A 13,094-nucleotide genomic window follows, 5' to 3' on the forward strand; every position below is an offset into this window, starting at 1 on the left:
TATATATATATATATATTTTTTTTTCTCCCCGGAATTTTCAGGAAAGTCCACTTTCATCTCTGATAATAGGTCCTCTGCACTTTTCGTCACTTCCGCTTTTTTATTTTTTTTTGCTCGCCATCTTGTTGTATAGGATCATCTTCTACTGTTCATTTGAATGCATAAAATGCTTCTTGGCTGGTCTTAAAAGGGTGCACTCTTGCTGCATCATTGGGTGAAATAACAATACCAGGTGAGACAAAGATTGAAATTTCTTTCGGATTCCGAAAATAATTATGCACCAGGGCCCAGAGATGGAAGAAGTGTCTTTACACAGTGGCTGAGGAACATCTCCCGTGGAAACCTCCATGGTCATTCCATAGTTTGTGAGGGGCGGGTCGAGAAGCAAAGCCAAATTGATAAAAAAAAATAATAATAATAAAAAAAAACTGCTGTAATGTACTTTTATAAAGTTAAATGTATCAAAAATTAGTACGTTATTTATTTGCTCTACATAGAACTAGAAAAAGTATTTTCAATTGAGCTTTGAATGATTTAAGCTTTTAATTTTTTTCTCCATTTGCTATTGTCATTTGTCCTTTACAGCTGCAATGTTTTTGACAGAAATACGAACAATAACTGCAACATCAGGGTGAGCACAAAAGTTACTTATTTTTCACTCACTCCATCCGTGCCGGGACAGGGGTAGGGCTATTTCAACGATTTGGTGAATTAATTTTTGAACGATTCTTTATAGTGAACTGGTTTTCAATGATTACCTTCACTAAAAAGAACTGCCGTGCCCAACACTGACTCCCTTTGCTGCTGTCACTTGTGTTGTCTGTACAATAAGTATTCTCTAGTAAGGAATCATATTTGCGCCATCCAATCCTTCTTTACAACAGAATTTCCATATGTGGGAACCGACTACAGTGCATGTCCTTTATGAACATGCAAGTATTTGAACAAAGCATTGAAATGCAAAAATATGTGCTCCAAACACTGTTTATAACACAAAAGCTGCAGTACACTGTACAGGTATACGAACAAAATACAGTATAACAAACTTCGGACTATTTGCTCTAACATGAGACAAGTAACAGACCAGGTGGCTTTTCGTTCCACTCACTCACTGTCTCTAACTTGACCTCCTCTCGATCGCCACCCCAGACAGCGTTGCTCAGTTGATGTCATGCAATGAACTTTTAAAGCCAACCACGGAACGCTTTTACGTCCTCGATGCCCATAGTTAGCCCGATGGAACTTGCCTTCTGTCTAATTAGCGCTCCAGTTGGTGGAAGGTTTTTAGCATGATAACAGATAAAGCATTCCGGGAAACTTTCGTTTACCCGACTGTCCGTCGAGCCACAAGCAATTTACTCTGAGCAGCTAATCGGATGCATTCCACTCTATCTTCCACAGATCTAGCTTTCTACACACATAGATATTGAGGTGCCTCTTGGGCAATGGGAGGACAGGATGATTCTCGGTAATAGCCAATGGTAGAGCATGTTGCGTTCAAGAAACTCGGAGCTGTGAATGAAATAAAAAATCATTCACTACTCCAGTAAAACTCAAGCTAATAGAGTCACTTACATGTCGCCATTTTGGATCCAATGAGAGTAAATAGCGGCGCAGACAGAGTAATTTCGTAGTATCGAGTGGGACTTGCTTGTGTTTGCACCACTGCCGGGTTCCCGGTACTGGAACTGTCGTTGTTATGTATCGATCGTTAATGTAATATCATAGTCAGAATTGTAATGCATAGGTTTTTATTCCGGGTGAGGGAATTTCCGTAGATGGGAATATTTACTGTTCTTGTTCCATGTTTTTTTTTTCCCCTCTGTGCGAGCTTATATCAGTGAAGCACAGCCTGGGACTAATTTGCAATTATGTGCGGGCTCTTTAAAGTGAATGGCAGAGTTCGATTCACAGTTTTGCAAGTAAATGTGTATTAATGAGGTACAAAGTCACCATTTTCATCCGCAAACAGAAATGCAAAACTGTGTATTTCAAGCCTCATGTGTGTGCGTGCGTGTGTGTGTATCCATCCATCCATTTTTTAATCCTCTTAGCTTTACGAGGGTCGCGGGCGTGTTGGAGCCTATCGCAGCTGCCTTGGGGCAGTAGGCAGGGTACACCCTACTATTTTTCTCTTGTGGAAATTCCAATTCCATTTTGGCCCCTGTTTTGTAGCATTCCACGCGATGCTCTACGGAGTCCTCTTTTATATCTGATGGATCAGGCAATCCCAGCAAGATGGATAGCTTCCACTTCTTTAGGATCTGTTCTGTTGTTGTCACACTGAGTCGTTGTTGTGTCAGCAGGCCATCTTTGTGGAGACACTTCAAATCTTTGAACCTGGGGTCAAGGGCAGTAGCGATCTTCAGCGAAATGAGGTTGGTGCTTTTGTTGTTGTAGTTGTTGAGCAACCCCCTACTGGGTCCCAAAGCGGCTCCTAAAGCCGCAGCGACCCGAGTACCTGCAGACCCAGTTGTCGGCTGTTGACTGGGACCTGTTCGTAGCCCGAAGGCACGCCCAACACCGCTTGGAGGTCGTTCCCGAGTTGGGCTGAGGTTGGTGTTGTTCTTACTCTGAGTTAGGTCTGTTTAAAGACCTTTTTGAACCATAAAACACAGATGGGATTCACAAAATGTGTGTATTTATACACACGTTCAGCCATCTCGTTACCTCTGCGTCCCGTGTCCTAGACGCATAATTTTCGCGCAGGACGCACATTTCCAAATAATGTGCGTTTTTGGGACGCAAGGAAATTTCTCAGTCAAAACAAAACAAAACAAAAAAAACTATGGCAGGCCAGAGGATTTCACGGTAACTGTCGTTACCATTAGCGTGTCGTTTCTGTGGCCTCATTTTGACGGTACCGAAAAATCGTTTAACCATAAAAGTCACCGCACACGAGTTGACTGTACGCGATCGAATCTCTCCAGTGTGATCAACGCGATTTCACTGTGCCTGTATGTGTGTTTGTGGTGTGGTGTGTGAGTGTGTTTCTTCTCATTTACTTTCGTTTTTCGTTTCGGAACAGATAACGTTATGTGCGGATGTGGGTTGCTATTTTAGTCCGCAAACTGAGGAATTGCGCGGATGAAAGTTTGAGATGGCAGCGAAAAAAACTCACAAAGGTCTACTAATTACGACATTTAAGAAATGGGAATGGCAGTCTGATTTTTCGTATGAATTGTCCGAAGGGTGTATCACTAAACTGAGCTGTGACGTATGCACAGAACACGAGAGCGAGATACGACGCGAGGCACGATTACAAGGCAAGTTGGTCATTAGATCTACAGGCTAATCACTATGAAAAATATGAAACAGTAGTGGTTAATCTATAATTTACTGGTTGTAGCATGGTAGCTTTATGAGTAAAACATTCGTCACAAGGTGTAGTAATGCTAATGTTAACTGTTGGTAGAACTAGTGATGACGTGTGTTACATTCTTTCGTCAAATTGATAGTAGATTACACATACATCATCTTGGGAAGAGGATGTCAAGCCACATCAATACTTAACTATATTAATAATTACCAGTAAATTAAGCTGCAGTGTGAGATTGGAAAAAATACTCTGATTTTGTCGTATGCTCTATTCATGATGCCATATGAGTACATCATATTTTGATCCATTTATTTGTTTGAATAAACCTTGAGTACACAGCTGCTGATGTAATGTTCATTGTTAATGCATAGTTTTCAAACATTTACCCTTGAAACATTTTACTTTTGAGAATAATCAGAATTCTTGATTATGAATATCAGTCAAAATAGAAAAATGGGTTCCCATGATGAACGTTTACGGAACCCAGAATTAGTTACCGTGGTTTCCCATTGGGTAATCCGATGGAACCGAAAAACGGTTACTGTGAATTTCCCAAATCCTCAGGCCTGCTACTGAATTATTTAAATTTTTGCAGCATTTGTTGATAATTGTATGTATATGTTGTTGTTTGTGTTATTATCATATGCAATTGAATAAGTAGACCAATATGAATTCGAAATTTGGGACTCTCTAAATGCGTAACGGGACTCATACTTTTCTGATCAACGAGTCCCTGGGACTCACTGGGGGTAAACTGTAAAATTATCACACACACACACACACACACACACACACACAATGCAGAAAAGGTAACAAGAAAGAAACAACTTACCTGTCGGGTTCAAGTTGTTCTTATAGCTTTTGCAATTTGACCAGCTCCTGTTGAGTCACCATGGCAACCTGACTCTTCTGATGCATCAGTGTAGTTGACAGTGGAGAATTGTGTCTCTGGATCCCCTTGACCATCTCCAAGTTGGAATTCCATCTTGTTACAATGTCCTGTGCCAGTGATTCTTGCTACTCTGGTCTTTTGATGGACTATGCTTGAAGTACCTGACAATCTTGTGACATTTTGGAAAAACACTTTCAAATGCACTGTCACGAAAGGAAACAGTTACCATTCTTTGTCGGCTGTGCTGGGCAGATTGGAGTAGTTTTGCACCTGCAACCATGTTATGAGCACTATCAGTGCAAGGCATATTTAATTCCTCTTTTATATGTGTTTGCAACATCCACAAAATGGTCACCGCATGCCTCAGGGTAGTTTCACACCTCCTTTTTACTCACAGCGCAAATGACTGCAGAGTTCATTCTTTGTCAGTATTATCATTAGGGGTGTTCACACAGCACACATTTGCTCCGGCACTACACCGATATTTTGTTGCGATATATTTTACACCGGAGCAAATTCTGTGGAGCGGTCACACGTACAAAGCCGCTGAGTGTGTTAGCACCGGCGCAGCGTAGGTGCAGCTCCACTTGCGGTCACACGGCAGTTTCTGCAGCGAACCAAAACGACAGAAAACAAATGAGCTGTCGTGTTGGTTCTTTTTAAATCTTATACACAACTCAAGCAACTACTGTACAGGCACGTCCTTCTCCTTCTCGGTCTCCGTGCCTTCAGCTCGAGAGTGACCGCCCCCGAAAACGTAAATCAACGATGACTTCAATGACACTCAGAAAAGCAAACATGGAATGCGCCAAACAGTAAATCAAGAGAGGAAATCACGAAATAAATTCTATTGGGGGCGGAGAGTTGTGAACACACAACAAAGGAACAAACTACACAACTCCGAGACAGTCCAGTCTCCTACAAAAGGAAAGATGACGTTTTGGGACTGGCCCCTCCCCCATTGTAGTTGAGATGGTATAACCCAAGAGGTGCTTGCTACTGTTACCAGCCATGTCTTGTGTCGTTATTGAACAAACGCATGATGTAAGTCCAACAGAGCACGAAAGCAACGCATTCTCGCCGTACGTAATCAACTCTTCTCATGCGTAGCGAGGCTACTCCCCTCCCCCGCAAACAAGCATTTGCTGCAGAGCAAATTGGAGAGTTCACACGTGCAAATTTACATCGGTGCTGCTCCGCAAACGAGCATTTGCTCCGGAGCAAATTAGGTGGGTCAAATTTGCTCCGGAGTAAGCTGTTTTCCGGGGCGACCCCGGAGCAAATTTGCACATGTGACCGCTCCACTGGCGCAGCGCCGGCGTAGCACCGGAGCAAATGTTGCCGTGTGAACACCCCTATTGTTCACAGAAGTTCAGTGTCACCTGTGACACTGATATTAGTTGTTTTTGTAACCGTGTTCTTCTGCCGAGCCCTCTCGTCCTCATACAAAAACCACGTGTTCTTGATACTATGGTTCCTCTTGAAGGTAGATGATAGTGGGTATCTCCTGATGCCACTCGAATAATCTCTCGCACTCCGTCTTCACCTATGCTAATTGTGTGGCACTTTTTGTGCTATCCACATAACCATCTCACGTACAGTTTACGTTATGAGCACCATACTCCACCAGCGTTCCTTGGAGAGGCCCTGCGGTATAACTTCAGTAGGATCTTTTGCTCAAAGATAATATGACAAAACCCTCTGCGAGGTTATTGCTGCTAAAGGAGGATCAAACGGTTATTAAATCCAAGGGTTCACTTCCTTTTTACACCACGCACAGTGAATGTTTAAATGGTGTGTTCAATAAAAATACTTGAACATATTGTTTATGTGGTTTTAGTTCAAGCAGACTGTGTCTATTGTTGTGACTTCGCTGAAGATTACAACACATTTTATGACCAATTTATGCAGAAATTCGGGTAATTCCAAGGGGGGGGGGATTGCTGAAGATTTTAAAATTGAGTTCATTTTAAAGACTTGAATAGAGAGGAGCGATATTTAGGGTGTAAATTGCCTCGTACCCAGAAGACAGGAGTTAGCTTGTGCTCTGTTCTGGAGGTTCCTTAGGGGTTGACCACTTCAAAATCATCAGTATACAGTTCAAGAGCGATCTTGAACTCTTCCTCATTCAAGAAAGCATTGTCTTTGAAGCGGTAACCATCTCTGTGAGATTTGTATTCCTCTGACAAAGTCGTCTCATGTGGCATGCTCGTTTCCAAAATGTCTCTATTGTTGAGCAATGACTGCAGCATTTTTAGTATTGGGATATACACAACTGTCTGCTTGTCATTTCCAAAGACAAACTGAACCGGCATAACCAAAGAGAATCCTCCCAATGTATGGTTTTCACTTGTTAGCAGTTGACAGTGATCCACCATCGGCAGTGAATTTAAGGAACACATTATTCTCACCAACCAATCAAGCTGTCTCATACACTTAAGCATCATCATCTGTACAATGTGTGTGTAGAATTCTCCTCAGAAGAATTTATCAGTGGCTATGATAATAAATAAATTTGCCCATCTTGCTGGGCAGTTTCAGAAATGTTGAGAATTGAGGACATTTTCAGAAAAAGAGCAGCTGAATCTGCAAGCCCTTCACATCCTTAGGCTCAGCAACTTCAGTGTCATTGTCTCCAGGGTCACTCTCTTCCATCTGAACACTTTACACGAATTGGAAGTTCTTCAACTACATTTTCTGAATTAATTTCAGGTTTGAAAGCTCTCTCATTTTGCATCTGATGCTATTTGTGTGTGTGTGCGCATTGAAGGTAGAATGCATGTTACATTGAATGTGACACTCCTGATATGCACAAGCAACCATTTGCCTCAACTTCAGATGCCATCGCAAATGGGCAAAAAAGACGTCTTCTGAGCAACGCTCCACAAAGTTTCCCATCTGACAGCGAAATGCAGTTTTCCCAACTTTGACTGAATCCTTTTGTGTGACATGTTTATAGGTGAAATTGGAGTGCATTCAAAGATTGAAATGTGCACATGGAGTCCTTATGCAGGCATGGGAGTGGAGATGTCAGTGTGGGAAACATGCCCCTCTTTTTCACAACAAATGTGCAGTACTGACAGGTCTGCAATATTGGATAACACTGTTCTGCCTGACTTGAAATGATAAGAACATTTCAGGATTAAGCACGTGTGAGGAAAAAAAAAACAAGTGCACAAACAAAAAAAAAAGGACTATGAAAGTGGGGTTAAGGATAATTTTAGGGATTTGATTACCTGGTTAAAATTGACCTTAAATGATACTACGAAAATGGCAAAGGAAACAAGTGCACTTCATGTTTTAGGTACATATTTTTAATCCATATGTGCAATGGATTTTTCAACAGCCCCCAAAAATCTGCACTGAATTATTTTTAGGTTCCAAATTAAAATGTATAGTGTGTTTGTGTGTTAATCCTTCAAGCGCCAAAAAGAATAACATTTTTGATATCACGATTTCAAAATGCAACTTTTGAAACTTTAAAGGGGTGACAGATAAAACTATACGATAAATCTGGAGTTGGATATTGATTTATCACTTTCGAAGATGTTATGGGCAAATGTATTTGATTGGTTTATGACGTGGCTCCAGAATTTACCCTACTGTACAAGAAATACAGGAAATCATTGGGCTCAGAAAATGTCAGGTGCTTGTCAATAGTTCTTAGAAGCCTCAGATCCAATCTCCCCCATCTCCTAAACAAACTCAGCCATCAACTGTGTCATTTATGTGAGTGACCGAGAGCAGCTGCTCAATTGAATGTCCGTTTTCGGCGCGATCTTTACTGCGTATGCCTTTGAATTGACCGTGTTTTTCTCAATGTGTGGGCGTGGGTATGACTGGGACAGTAAGAGCGGATTTTTCTCTCCAGTCCATCTCTAAAACTGCAAAGTACCGTATTTTCCGCACTATGAGGCGCACCCAAAATTACTTAATTTCCCCAAAAGATGACACTGCACCCTATAATCCGATGCACCCTACATATGGTATTAGTTAGTCTCTTTGTACTCCCCATTGAGTTGTTTCCCAATTTGTGTATCTATGCTATCTAGTGGTGATTATTAGCAGGAACCAATTGTAACGTAAAAGGGTTCTGACTGACACTAATTGACATGTGCATTCGTCAACACACACTCAAACAAACAGACAATACTTTGTGAGCTCCGCACAGCTGTTATGAAACGACGATAATACTACAAGCACTGACTAAACAAAGTTAGGAGACAAGCAAGACTTCTGAAGATATTTAGCCCCTTGTGGATGTTATCCCACAAGGTTTGTGTGCCTTTTTGTTGAATCATTTGTCTACATAACTTTTGTCTTTCATTTACTGTTGTGTAATGCCATTTGTATTTATGTTTCATGTCCATGTTTGTGACCAGTTGTCACGGCTTCCCAATGAAAAACCCTGTAGTTTTATGGAGTTCGCGTCGTGCTTTATGCTACATCCTGAGGGAGCTGTATATGGATCAATATTCAGATTTTTTTGACACAGTACCGTATTGGCCCGAATATAAGATGGTGTTTTTTGCATTAAAATCAGACTGAAAAAGTGGGAGTCGTCTTATATTCGGGGTCTAGACATTATACCCATTCACGACTCTAGATGGCGCCAGATATCATTGAAGCGAATGCTGAACTTGACTCCCCAGGTCAAAGTGAACCCCTGTCACGAAGAATAAAAACAAAAATAGCGGTAGCATGAAAAAGAAAAAGAAAAAAATAGCGGTAAGAAAGAAAGGAGAAGAAAATAATAGAAGAGATAACAGAAAATGTTGATCGGAGCACTCTGCACAGTGACCCCCAAACTAGATGAGTGGTTGCAACAGATCCCGGGAACAACATCGGACATCTCAGTCCAGAAAAGCGGATTTTTTATATATTTAACAGCGCCTTATAGTGCAGAAAATACGCTACACTTGCTCGTCAACATTTTGTGAGAGCGGTGCTCCGACATCTTCTCTCTCTCTGTTCCTTCAGCACTACAGAGCAGCACACTAAGCTGGTTCTTGTCGATTATGTCACAAGCATCACAGTACCTTTGTCCTGTGCAAAGACTCAATCAACTTCAACACATGCCGATTGATCCAGTGAAGACCAATGAAAACATTTTCATTAATTAAAAAAAAAAAAAAAAGACTGCCACCTGGAGTAGTTGTAATAAGTAGACATATCCAAACAATAGAGGATGTTTGGTCACGTTTGTGTATTGTGTTTTTATTTACATTTTGCACAACGTCCCAACTTCATCAAAAATCATCCTTAGTAAAAACTCAACTCCAGGTCTGTAACATTGGTTGGTCCCATTCCCGCAGCCAAACACAAATGTGACCACACTTCATTAGAATTATTTTTTTAATTTACGATATGTACAATATATTTATAGTATATCGAAGCCCACAAGTTCGTCTCAACTATGAACTCTCATGTCTGTGTCCAGGTGCGATAGTTATGGAGAAACCCAACGTGAGGTGGAATGATGTGGCTGGACTGGAGGGAGCCAAGGAAGCTCTCAAAGAGGCTGTCATTCTTCCCATCAAATTCCCTCACCTCTTTACAGGTACTGTATAAATGAATGAGTTCAGATTTTACATAGGTGACAGGTATTCCTTGTTACCAGAAGACTAGCATTGGGATTGTGGCGTCGCTCCATGTTGATCCCATAGTTTTAAAAAAGCAAATAAACATGAAGCGCATTTATGACAGTAAAACTTCATTTTTAGAGGCAGCACCGCCACTCTGTGAGCAGGCACCTTTGCGGGGTGGAGGTGTTTGTATATCCCAAAGTTCCTAAAAGCTAAATTGTCTGGGTCTTTCTCAAGGGCCGGATGAATATTTGAAATTAAGTTGTTATTTCAATTTTGGCTTGACTTTATCTTTAAATTGTTAAAATCAAAGAAAAACGATTCATGTGCAGAATGGCGCTGTGCGTTTACAAGTTCACGATATTGTGAAAGTACCATGAATGCACCATTGCACAATGTTGCTCGCATAGCAAGCGTGTCGCCTATGCCATCCCTAAGCATCCTTAAAGCTGTGTAATGACACCTCAGTTGGAGTTTACTGCTCAACTAAGCACCCAACAAAAAGAATTGTTCACATTGAGTATTCAAATACAAAAGATGCTTGGTTCTTAAAACATCTAAATTCAATGTTTTACCCCACTAATTTGAATTTTCTTTCAAACTCGGACCCATTTTTGGCCTTTCATCGGGGTCAATTTTAAGGAACTCCTAAAGATTTCGTACAATTGTTTTCAAACTGCAGGTGTTTCATCTGAAGATGACGATGTTTGTTGCCGGGTGTTGTTTGTTGCTGGGTGTTTTTTAAATGCTATTAAACTAATGTTTTTAGAGCAAAAATTAAATACAACCTTTTATGAATGTAGTTAGTTATCTGTCAATTCGCAAGGATATGGAACATTTGCATTGAAATGCAGAATAATAAAATATCTTGGATAAATAAATAAATCTCAGATTTTGTTATTTTTTTCTAAATAACATTCAACGAATATACTGGAATTTCCGGGCTATGAACCCGACTTTTGTCGCACGCTTTCAACTCTGCGGCTTATTTAATGAAGCGGCCTATATCAGCAAAAGCAATGCTGATTTTCATTGGCCAATTTTCATTAAATCATTTATTATTATTTTCGTCAGATTCAAGTTTATTCAATAACTGTTTTTGGGGGGGCGGGGGGGGGGGGGCCGGTCCGTTAACATTTTGGTAACAATAATTTTGTTTGTGTTTAATTATCCCACATTCGGAATTCCGGGTTTTTCACATTTTTATGAAAATGTCTCCGGAGGATTGAGGAAAAATTGTCTAAAATTAATCCAGATATTAGTTGACAGCATTGAACAAAGACGCGTTTGATTTCGTTGTTTTGCTTTCATGAGCGTAGCCATGTTGAGACACTAACACTAGTAACAGTAGAGATTTTCGTCTCTTTATCAACACATTTGCTAAACCCCAGTGGAATGAATAAAAGACACCTTGGACAAGACAGTTGTCGTAAAAATATATTTGGACAAAAAGGGAAACACACAGATTGGCAGAAAAACGTGTCCGTCCGACTTCAAGTGTCGTCTCGGCTAGCTTAGCTTAACTGTTGTCATGTGTGACGTCGGTTGCGTCGGCGCTGATTGGTTGAAATCAAAAGACGCGCTTGCGTACATGTTCGCGCTGAATCACGCACAGCAGAGAGCAGCGGACTATCTACTGCTGAGGCACGCTTCGCTTGAGTGGCGTCGCCACAACAGTAATACCCTCGCCTCGCATTCTCATGGCCTCGCCATATCTCGGAGATTTCAAAATTTCGGCCCGAACGGAAGCCACAAAGGGTACACGTGTGCACACAAAAGGAAGATTAATCATTGAATGTCGAGTATTTGAATAGCGTTTTGTGTAAACTAATTCATGCTTGATCGTCTAAGTGCGTGTGTGTGTGTGTGTGTGTGTGTGTGTGTGTGTGTGTACACGCACAGAGAGAGATATATATAATTTTTTTTTTTTTTTTTCCGGAATTTTCAGAAAAGTCCACTTTCATCTCTGATTAACATCAAGATGTGTACATTCTCAGGTAAGCGGACGCCATGGAGGGGCATCCTGCTGTTTGGTCCACCAGGAACAGGGAAGTCATACCTGGCCAAGGCTGTGGCCACTGAGGCCAACAATTCCACCTTCTTCTCCGTCTCCTCCTCAGACCTCATGTCTAAGTGGCTAGGAGAGAGTGAAAAGTATGTTTTTTTTTGTTTTTTTTTTTGCTTCATTCGTATGACATTACCAGATGTTTTTGTGAGGATGTAACAGAATGTATAATTTGTCTTAAATGGATGTGTAGCTATTCATTTGGGGTTCCGAGGCAAAGCCCTCCCCAGCACTAACAAGTTTTTTTTCCTCCTCAACACAAGTTTCATATGTTCTCCATCCCTCTCCAGTGAACATTAATCACCAACTATTTTGAATCTGGTCCCTCATCAAGTTAAATGTGTTAATTTCTGTGAAAACTCAACTGTTTCCTGAGCTAGATTAAGTACTTCTGAAGTATCATAACTGAATCATATCAACACTTCAACTGTAATTGATCAAAACATTAATCAACATCTATTGTAGTTTACCATTTCGATTGGTTTAAAGCTGGTGTTGATCTCTGCTAAATGTGTACAACATCCTCCTTTCCTGGCATTGACAGCAGTGGCTCTGACTGTTGTAGGTGTCGGTTATGCACACTTATCAGTAAGAAAACCAAATTGTGTCGTTTTAATTAGGAAAAAAATAGGGATCCAAGCAGCTCTAAAGGGCCCTCACTATCCTGACCATATTTGGGAACTTGTGTTTTGGGGTACTGACACATAGGACAAGAACTAAATGTTTTTGCCAGGCCTTTTAAGAAGCATGCAACCACGGGTGCTTTGTTAAAAATGTATAGGGGGCACTCCTGAGCCATTTTAAGAAAATACCACCCCCCAAAAATAAATAAATAAACCCTCGAAAATTTTTATTTTCTTTGCCACTGGAGGATCACCACGCAACACCGTGCCACAAACTGATGAAAGTCCTCCGGATTTTCCCGGAATTCCGGATTTTCAAATTTTATTTTTTTCTCATGGCCTCACCATATCTCTGAGATTTCGAAATTTCGGCGAGAACGGAAGCCACAAAGGGTGCACACAAAAGGGAAGTCGTTGTTTTGCTTTCACGAGCGTAGCCATGTTGAGGCACTAACACTAGTCACAGAAAAGAGATTTTCGTCTCTTTATAAACACACTTGCTAAACCCCAGTGGAAAGAATAAAAGACGCCGTGGACAAGACAGTTGTTGTCGTAAAAAATATATTTGGACAAAAAGGGAAACACACAGATTGGCAGAAAAACGTGTCC

General features: G+C 40.9%; 1 protein-coding gene across 1 annotated transcript in view; it reads left to right on the forward strand.

The window, feature by feature from the left end:
• Nucleotides 1–13,094, forward strand: part of LOC109532564 (vacuolar protein sorting-associated protein 4A) — a 19,598-nt gene that overhangs the window by 2,139 nt on the left and 4,365 nt on the right. The window contains exons 5-6 of the mRNA XM_019897444.1: nt 9,653–9,772; nt 11,795–11,951. Of these exons, the coding sequence (XP_019753003.1) occupies nt 9,653–9,772; nt 11,795–11,951 (277 nt within the window). The remainder of the gene's footprint in view (nt 1–9,652; nt 9,773–11,794; nt 11,952–13,094) is intronic.

This window comes from Hippocampus comes, unplaced genomic scaffold (genome assembly GCF_001891065.2).
Source record: "Hippocampus comes isolate QL1 unplaced genomic scaffold, H_comes_QL1_v1.1 scaffold407, whole genome shotgun sequence".
Taxonomy (NCBI): Eukaryota; Metazoa; Chordata; class Actinopteri; order Syngnathiformes; family Syngnathidae; genus Hippocampus; species Hippocampus comes.